At 30.1% G+C, this 9,658-nt stretch overlaps 2 protein-coding genes across 2 annotated transcripts; both read right to left on the bottom strand.

Annotated features, from left to right (window-relative positions):
* Window positions 1-204: 204 nt before the first annotated feature.
* On the bottom strand, window positions 205-2,105 carry LOC111806166 (tetraspanin-8-like). The gene is made up of 2 exons (XM_023691536.1): window positions 1,531-2,105; window positions 205-688 (listed from the first exon to the last, which is right to left on the bottom strand). The coding sequence occupies exons 1-2, from the start codon at window positions 2,035-2,037 to the stop codon at window positions 386-388; spliced, it is 810 nt and encodes a 269-aa protein (XP_023547304.1). The 5' UTR covers window positions 2,038-2,105; the 3' UTR covers window positions 205-385.
* Window positions 2,106-6,212: 4,107 nt separating this feature from the next.
* On the bottom strand, window positions 6,213-9,103 carry LOC111806107 (cytochrome c oxidase subunit 6b-2). Its single transcript, XM_023691465.1, has 4 exons — window positions 8,994-9,103; window positions 7,417-7,505; window positions 7,222-7,303; window positions 6,213-6,648 (listed from the first exon to the last, which is right to left on the bottom strand). The coding sequence occupies exons 1-4, from the start codon at window positions 9,000-9,002 to the stop codon at window positions 6,595-6,597; spliced, it is 234 nt and encodes a 77-aa protein (XP_023547233.1). The 5' UTR covers window positions 9,003-9,103; the 3' UTR covers window positions 6,213-6,594.
* Between the last annotated feature and the right edge of the window lie 555 nt (window positions 9,104-9,658).

Below are 9,658 nucleotides of genomic sequence, written 5' to 3'. Positions count from 1 at the left end.
GAAAACAATATCTACTAGCAGTGGGTTTTGTTTGGTTTTGGGTCTTACAAGAGTCCTGTTTGGTTTTGGTTCGTATCTCCGAGACAGTACAAACAGCAAAAGGGAGAAAAAGAGACATGAAATTTCATGGCAGAACTTCATGGTGCAGTAACCAGAAAGCTAAGCAACATCCACAAAAAGGAAGAATAGAGACAGAGAGAGAGAGATGATCAATGTCAGTACTACAAATCATCATGAATATGTCCATAAAAACAGCAGATCAAAGTCGAACGAAAAAATCACGACCTCCAGAAAGGGAGGGGAATAACAATATACACGAGGGGAATCGACAAAAACGCGAGCTAAACAAAGAGAATGCTTACAGAACTATCGGTTCGGGTTGAGATCACTTCCATTGACGATGATAAGCATTGTCCTCTCTGTTGTTCCGAAAAGCGCAGCAGCCAACGGAGTAGACGATAATGAGAAAGACAAGGAATACAATGTTCACAACAGCAACCTTCTTCCAGTTGCTCTTAATATTATCCAGCAAGCCAGCCTTGCAGGCCTGGCAATTGAAGCACAGAATATTGGGGTCATTCTCCCACAAATTACAGTCAGGGTTGGCCGAGGTTGTAGCATTCCGGTTCCAGAAAATTGGGCTCACATAAGTGTAATTGCAGTCGTTTGAAGGCTTACAGCAACCAGACTGCATGTAAGAAAGAACATTAGAACTTTATCACATTCAATATATGAAGAACATGATCCATGATCTAGAAAAATGGAGGGAAAATGCAACAAATCAAATAAGAACATTCAAGTCGAAAACCACTTGAATACCGGTCGATCCCAGATGCAAGAACGATCATCGACAATCATAGAAATTTCTATCAGAGTTATGTCACATTACAATCATTGACAATATTGCAAAAGTCATTATCTTCCTACAGAAATCAATTTCAAGAGCCTAAAATTGTGCCATTATTAGAGAACTATGAACACCACATGTATTCAGCAAAGAAGTTCCATGTCCATTTGGAAAATGCAAACTCAATTTTCTCAAACTGATATTGATTCAAAGGAGGTGCCCAGACGATAGATCTATACCCAGAAAGTTTCTAAGAGACGAAAAGGTCAACAAAGCATAAAGATGATATGAGTATCAATTTTCCTTTTTGGTTAAAAGGATGCCCCTAAACTAAAGATCATTAGCTTTTTGAGAAAGTGAACAGAAAAACATAGACAATCAAGAACAATACTACTTTACAAAACTGTGTTTCAGATAACCTTATGATGAACTTTACACAACAAGCTTGTGGATTCCCATTTAAAATTCCAATCAAAATTTGAATTTAGTACCAGAAAGAAAGAAAAAACAACAGAGATCGATATGTATTAAAGATCAACCGAACAGATCTGCAATTCAAAACCAGAGATAATTACTCAAAACAAAGATTCAAGTTGAAACAGAAACGAAATTCAAACAACTAGGTTCTACTTCTAACATAAAACAAGTTCCCCAAAACTCGAATTCATTCCCATGGATCATACCTGAAGAGCAGACAAATGCTCCTGGTAGAACTGTTCAACAGTATCATTAACATACTTATCAGCAAAGCTGGAACAGATCTTCCCATCAATCAAGCAGCTCTTGATTTTGTTCCAATTTTTAGCACTATTCACCCTCTTCTGCAGCCAACTGGAGTAATCCCCAAGCCTATACTCCTTATAACCACGATTCGACAAGACCTCACCGGCGCCCTTGTTCGTAACCACAAAAGCGAAAATGGTGAAAGAAAAGAGAATAACAATAAGAACAAACATTACAAGAAGGTAAACCCATAGAAGCCATGAGATTCTACAGCAAGCTCCGAGAAGACCGGCGAGAGAAATCAACATCAGAAACACGCCGATTATGATTACGGGTTTGTCTAAGAACTTCTCGCATTCTGTGCTTCCTTGTTTGCTGAGCCAAACGCCGGCCCAGAGAATCGGGATCGAGAGTAAGAAGGTGATGAAGTTGAGGATTCCGACGAGGTTGTTGCTGAATCGAGGCATTGGGAAGAATCGGAGTGGAAGCAAAAGAAGAAGAAATTTTCAGAAAGGGGAAAGAAGACGAAGAAGGTACTGAACTTGAGCGACTATATAATATTGTAAATTTGGAAACTCGCTACCATTAACTGCCACGTGATTTCTATTCCCTTTGCTTTTCAGGAAGGTTTCAATTTGGGGCAGCGGGTTTGGTCAAATCTTTTCTCTCTCTTACTTTAAATTTAAAACGTATTAAATTTTTAAAAAAAAAATCATTTAAAATTAAAATCTTTTTTTTTTTTTAATAATTATTCCCTGAAACTTTAATTTATAATATCTTTAAATTTTTATGATTTAATCCTATCATGAAAAATATTTTTAAAATTTAATGAAATTCCTTACCTAAATATATCATTAAACTTGATGAATTGCCAAAGTACAAAATTAAATTATTACAAATTAAAATTTAAGAATTAAATCGTGTTTTTTTAATCGAGGACAAAAACTGTTCGATGATTTTCTTTTAAGTTATAAATATGTTTTAAGGTATTATTCATATATTTCAAAATTAAATTTTTAAATATTTATTTCTTACCGGATGAATCATCGAATATCTCAATTGACTATGCATATAATATATTCCGATCATACTTTTATATTATATTTAATTTCAATTATATTTTTAATTTTTTTTGTTGGCTTCTTTATTATTAAGATAAATTTGAATGAGCAAATATTTATTTAATAATTACTCATTGATTTAGTATATATATATATATATTAAATGATTATTATTTAGGAAAAAAGTTGAGCAAAATATCTTACTTTTTTGGTAGATTATTAAGATGATTGTTTTGAATTTCTCACCCACTTTTACCCCTAATCATTACCCTATTGCAAAATCAAAGGGTTTTAAAATTTTACCTTTTTGTCATTTTTTATTTTTTTTACTTTTCTTACTTTTTACGTTTTTAATTATTATTGTAGTGTACGTTAGAGAGAGGAACGAAACATTTCTAAGAAAAATGTGTAAATTTCTCCCTAATAGATACGTTTTAAAATTTTAAGATTGACGACGATACATAATGAATTAAAACGGACAATATTATTACTTATTGTATTGGATATTTAAGTAATTTAAAAAAGTCAAGTTTGTAATAAAATATTTATTTATTTATTTTTAAATAATTTGATATATATATTCATGAGTGGGGTCTTCATATAGTAACAAGTGGGAATTAAAGCATTGTCCCAGTTGCTTTTGATTTATTGTTACTATATTATTTAATATATTTTTTAAATGATGATGTTGGATGATTCATATTAAATTTAAAATATCCTTTTCATTTTAATTTTATGAAATTGAGACAATATCAAAGGATTTTTTTTTTTCTTTTCTTTTATTCACAACTTGTCTAAAAGTAAATCAATATTAAGCAAATAATAATATAATATTTTCTAATTCTTTTGATTTTTTAATAAAATTAAATGTTTTATAGTTTCGAGACTTCAATTTTATAATTATGATCATAAAAAAATATGATACCGATTTAATAATTAAAAACAAAGTCGTCCTAAAAGATCCCAGATTAAAAGTCAACTAATCCTAATCTTTTATCTTTATTATAAATATCTAACATTGACAAAAAAAAAATTGTAAATGATAAAATCCTAAATAAATAAATAAATAAAAGACAAGACAAAACAAAATATTAAACAAATTTAAATGGATAATGATGTTAATTTATTTCATTCGTGTTTTATTTATTAATCAAATATGAATAAATGTATTTATTCGTGTTTGAATTTATTAATCAATTTTATAATTTTACCCTATAATTTGATTTTATAATTTTATAATTTTAATTTCCTTTAAGATTTTACAATTTTACTCCCAATTTTTCACTAGTTAATTGAAACCCAACCATAAAGATTAAAACAAAACTTTGGTAAAAATTCATGAGTAAGAGTATAGACCGTTGAAGTTTATGGACTAAATGAAAATTCACGTTGTGGGACTTTTTTATAAATTGTGTTTGAAGATAAAGTATATCGAAATGACACGTGTTGGTCATTTAAGATAGTCTTTACTCTTAGAAGCGAGAAGTAGGTAAAGTGACTATATTATAGAGAATGTAGAAGAATATCAGAGTTATTCGAATTCCAAATTCTAGATATGGAGCATTACAATCCAACTCCTCTACTTAACATGAGGAGTTCCAAACTACACACAACCGCCATGGAGTATGTATAATTGTCCACTAGTAAATTAGTCGGATTCAAGCTAAACAAGTCGAAACAACGAAGAACTAGAGCTAAAGAGGTAGAAAACCGAACTAAAGAGCTAGAAAACCAGTGGAAAATAAACTTTACACTTCAAGTTTGTGGATTCCCATTTAAAACTCCAACAGAGATCGATATGTCTAATAGCTCAATCGAATAGATCTGCAATTCAAAACAAAAATTCAAGTTGAAACTTGAAACAGAAACGAAATTCAAACCACTAGGTTTTACTTCTAACATAAAACAAGTTTCACAAAACTCGAATTCATTCCCATCAAGGTAGAACTGTTTTAAACAGTATCATTAACATACTTATCAGCAAAGCTAGATTTTTTTTTTTTTTTTTTTTTTTTTTTTTTTNATTTTTGGAAGAACAAAATTAAATTGTTATAAATTAAAATTTAAAATTTTAATTGTGTTTTTTTTAATCTAGAATCAAAAGTGTTTGATGATTTTTTTTTTAAATCATAAAAAAAAAATTGAGGTATTATGCATATAATTTTTAAATATTCATTTCTTACCGAATGAATATTTAAAAACATTTTTAAATCATTTTGATTTGTATTATATTTAATTTCAACTCTATTTTTAAATTTTTTTATTGGCTTCTTTATAAATAATATTTTTATTACATAAATTTAAACTTCGAATCCTAAAAATTAGCCAAGGTTTAATAATTAATTTATAAATAAATAAATAAATATATATATATATATATATATATATATATATATATATATATATATATANTTATTTGGGAAAAAAAGTTGTTTTTTTTTTTAGATTATTAAAATGATTGGTTTGAAATTCTCACCCACTTTTACCCCTAATCATTACAAAAGGTTTTAAGATTTTACTTTTGTGATTATTATTTTTTTTTTAGGTTTTTGATTATTACGGTAAGATCTCGTGCATGGTAGAGAGGGGAACGAAACATTTTTTATAAAAATGTATAAACTTTGTCCTAATATATACGTTTTAAAACTTTAAGATTAACAACAATACGTAACAAACTAAAGCGGACAATATTTGCTAGGAACAGAGTTGGACTATCATAATTACCTTACCTATTACTTCATGGGCTTTTTTCTCACCAAATGGTATCTTACCGAGATTTTTAAGTGATTTAGGAAAGTCAAGTTTTTAATATAAAAAAGAGAAGTCTTTTTAATAAAATATTTATTTATTTATTTTTAAATAAGTTTTTAATATAAAAAAGAAAAGTCTTTTTAATAAAATATTATTTACTTATTTTCAAATAATTTGGTATATTCAGGTCTTCCCCAGAAATTAATGGGAATTAAGCCTTGTCCCAATTGCTTTTGATATATTTTTTAAAGGATGATTGATATTAAATTTAAAATATTATTTTCATTTAATTTTTATGAAATTGAGACAATATCAAATAATTAAATGTCAATTGTTTAATTTTATTTTTCTTTTCTTTTATTCACAATTTATCTAAAAATAGAATCAATAATAATATTTTCTAATTCTTTAGATCTGTTAATAAAATTAAATGTTTTATTTTTTTAATAAACTCACAAATTTTCTTTAAAGAAATATATATTTTTTTTCTCTCATCAACTGGACTTCAATTTTATAATTATCATTATAAAAAAAATATGATATGGATTTAATAATTAAAAACAAAGTCGTCCTAGAACATCCAAGATTAAAAGTCAACTTAATCCTAATATTTTAGGATTATAATAAATATCTAACATTGACAAAAAAAAAATAATAATAATAATAATAATAAATAAAAATTAGGATGTAAATGATAAATCCTCTAATATAAATATATATTGAACAAATTTAAATGGATAAGGGCGGAATAAAATGGGTACTTAAAAGCTTGGGTTGGGTTTCCTATTTGAAAGAAACTTACCAAATCTTCCATTCAAAGCAACAATGAGTAAATTTAAGCTCAAGTTTTGAATTTGAAAGGCAGCAAATGGACGAAGATTCATTCAATTCAGAAGCTCTTCCTTCCATGCAGCAATTCTGTTGAAGATAGTTTATAATATGGAAAGCTTCAAAACCAATTCACAAAGCCCCAAAAGCATATGGGAAATTGCAATCTTGGCCCTCTCTCTGTCTTTAACCTTTTGACCATATTAAACACAATGCTTCCACTTCCTCAAAGCAACAGAATGATGTTCTTTACTTATAGAACATGAGATACACAATAGATCAAGGCAATGAAAAATAATGGAACTCCCAAACAGTTTTTTGATACAACTTGAGAACAAACATAAAATTGACAATCTGTGCTTTTCTGGGGTGATGAACATTCGTTCAAAGAGGGCCGGGGAATGTGCCATTCTCTCTCTGCTCATTCCATTTTTCGACCTGCAGGAACGATGCGGTTTAAGCATATCAACAGGCAGAGGTTCATAAAGGTGGGCTGATAGACTCAACAACCCATAGAATCATGGTGCTCTATTCATGGGCGTGGTTCAGATATAGTTTCAGTTCCTAAATATCTGATCTATCATTTTTTAGAATTGTGGTCCTAGACTTTCACAATTTTGATTTTAATCATTCAACATCAACTAAAATTTAAATATTATTGCCTAACCTGATAGAAAAAAAAAAAAAAAAAAAAAAAAAAAAAAAAAAAAAAAAAAAAAAANAATAGCTTCAGTAGCCAATAAGAATATAAACATGTAATCTAACGCCACAGGGCATAGAGGTATCAAAGAAGAATCTTCCTGGTTCATAGAGAAAATTTTATGAATGGAACTTAGGATTAAATCCAGAGAGTTTGCATTAAAAAAATCAAGCAATGCTATTGAAAGAGGCAAAAGAATTCTTGTGGCCATCCACCAAAATGTTGGCAGGACTGCATCAATATGAGAGGGAAAATAGGATAAAAAACATTATATTTACTTTTAGCAACACCAAGTGCAACAAAGAACTCACCCATTCACCAGGGCAAAGGGCACGATAATACTTTGCAAATCTCTCGCATTCACCGGACTCCTCGCCCTTCGCTGTCAGGCACCTGTGGAAAGTTCCGCATACTTCAGGGGAAAACTAATGATGAAAACAGAGAAGACTATAGACCCTTTCATTTTTTAATTTTAACTCTCGTTCCAAGTTGTAAGAAAAATGGACCTGTGGAACTCAATGTAACGAGTGAAACAGTGCCTGGTTTGATTTGTAGTAGGGAATCGGAAGTCAGCAGGTGCTGTTTTCAGCTCAATCTGAGATAAAAGAACAAAAAGGCATAGGAAAAATAAAATAAAATGGACATTGAAGAGGATTATCTTGATGAAGGATTAACCACTTGTCTAATACATACTCAATATATCTGTTTGTCGATGTAACAAAGAGATACGCATCATTAAATTTTCATTCAATCAGATACAGGTATCTAGTAATCGATTTCTTAATAACATCCTTCCAATATGAGTGAATAGAACATTGCAACATTTTACAAATTATCTTGTGCCTTCTTTACCTCAACTCATGGCAAACAGCAATATGCTAGCTGACATTCCTAGGTTACAATCTTCAATTATTGACAACAGCAAGAAACATTACATACAATACGTACAGTGTCAAGTATGAAGCATGGGTAGACAATACATCCATGAAAAACAGATTTTTTAAACATAAACATTCATTACATGAGTAAAGTTATGCTAAATTGACATAGCTTTTGTACTTCTGATCTTTCTCCTATTATTGCTTATTGGGAGTTCTATTTACTATCCTTTTTCAGATGTACTGGAGATATGTTTCATCCTTCCCATGTCCTATTATCTACTATTCTAATAAGCATATATTTCTCAAATCATCAGTTCTTTCTCCCCCAGTGTGATGTTTGCTTGGACAGTGGTCAGAGAATTTGCATTTGCCAGGACCTGCATCTCCTCTTTATATTCTTTTTCCACAAGTATATCAATTTTCTTTCAACCAGAATCATTTGGGTAGAATTTCTCTTATCAAATCATTATTGGGATCTGCCACTACGAAGAAACTGTAGAGAGATTTAGAGCGTTCAGTTCTCTATTCTCGTGAGCAGTATTCATGACGTGAACCTTAATTTTGGTAACAATCGGACAGGCCAAAGAGGGGATTCGTAGGTTTTTCAATTGTAAACAAGAATTCCGTCCCACATATTAAATCACAACTTCATTGGCGACATCAATAGAAAAGGCATTCTTCTTCTTTGTTTTCCAGCTGTTTAATTTATTTCATAACCTCTGCTTCTCGTTTAAATAAAAGAAATTCATGTTCTTTTCCTAACAGGTTTTACAGCTTCCAATCTCTTTACTGCGTCCAAAATGCAACAAATACAAGTGTAAAGACTCCGGGTATATATCCAACAAGCGTTGAAGAATTTCATCGCTCGTTGCACGCAAAACATAATCCAGTTTCGAACACAATCCATCTTCTAAATTCTAAGGAAATCTAAATCCTACCAGTACGTCAGAAAATGTGACGAGTGAAGCCGGTTTGTCGGAAGCATCTAAAAAGAAAAAGCAAAAAAACCATTCCTCTAAACTATAATCGAGATTATACGTGAAATCCAAACAAAACAAACATTACGGAAACATATTTTTCATACAGAAAACGATTATCCCATCCAAATCGGAGCCGTTAATGATGGGAAAATGAAAAGAAAAATTCACTGCCATCGATTTTTCACGCAACTAAACATAGAAACAGAACGAAACGAAGCTTACCTCGGCCATGACTGATCGGATTCAAGCTCCAAGAAAGTGAGGAGATCAAACGGAAGACTCTGCAATGGAAGGTGGACGAAGGAGCCGTATAAGTTGAACAAAAAGGGATCGATCTTTGTCCCAAAGAATTCATATAAAAACTCATAAACGGGCCGATCATACATGGGCCTTCATTGGGCCATCCAATACAGCCCGTTAATTTACAATTAGTAAATAATATAAAATTAAAATTAATAAAAACAAAATTGTTAATTGACTCGCCCACTTATCTATCTATTAATTTTCGCCCACTTCGGTAGCTATTGAAGCCGAGCATGGTCGAAAATCAAGATCTCATATATAAGGGTGTAGAAACCTCTCTCTAACAAAGGTGTTTTAAAATCGTGAGGCTAACGGTGTAACATAACGAACCGAAATGCATTGCTAGCAGTGCATTTGGAAAACGATATAATTTTAAACTATTAATTAAAAATTAAAATTTTTAATTATTTGTGATTATTTATAGTTAAATTTGTGATTGAAACAACAAGTGGATTTTTCCTTTATTATATCTAAATTTTAAATTAAAAAACCATAAATTTTAAATTTTTGTCAATATAATTTAGAATTTTATTAAAATATGTAATTAGTAATTAAACTTTCATTAAATTAAATTCACAAACGTA

The sequence above is a fragment of the Cucurbita pepo genome, chromosome LG11 (assembly GCF_002806865.2).
Source record: "Cucurbita pepo subsp. pepo cultivar mu-cu-16 chromosome LG11, ASM280686v2, whole genome shotgun sequence".
Lineage (NCBI taxonomy): Eukaryota > Viridiplantae > Streptophyta > Magnoliopsida > Cucurbitales > Cucurbitaceae > Cucurbita > Cucurbita pepo.
Note: the sequence above shows the minus strand (reverse complement) of the source record. Positions and strands in the feature narration are given on the sequence as shown.

Coding starts and splice junctions, on each gene's coding strand:
- LOC111806107 (XM_023691465.1), bottom strand. Junction 7,304..7,416: donor CGTTACATTGAGTTCCACAG/GTCCATTTTTCT, acceptor AACTTTCCACAG/GTGCCTGACAGCGAAGGGCG. Junction 6,649..7,221: donor CCCTTTGCCCTGGTGAATGG/GTGAGTTCTTTG, acceptor TCGTTCCTGCAG/GTCGAAAAATGGAATGAGCA.
- LOC111806166 (XM_023691536.1), bottom strand. CDS start 2,037: ATGCCTCGATTCAGCAACAACCTCGTCGGAATCCTCAACTTCATCACC. Junction 689..1,530: donor AGCATTTGTCTGCTCTTCAG/GTATGATCCATG, acceptor TCTTACATGCAG/TCTGGTTGCTGTAAGCCTTC.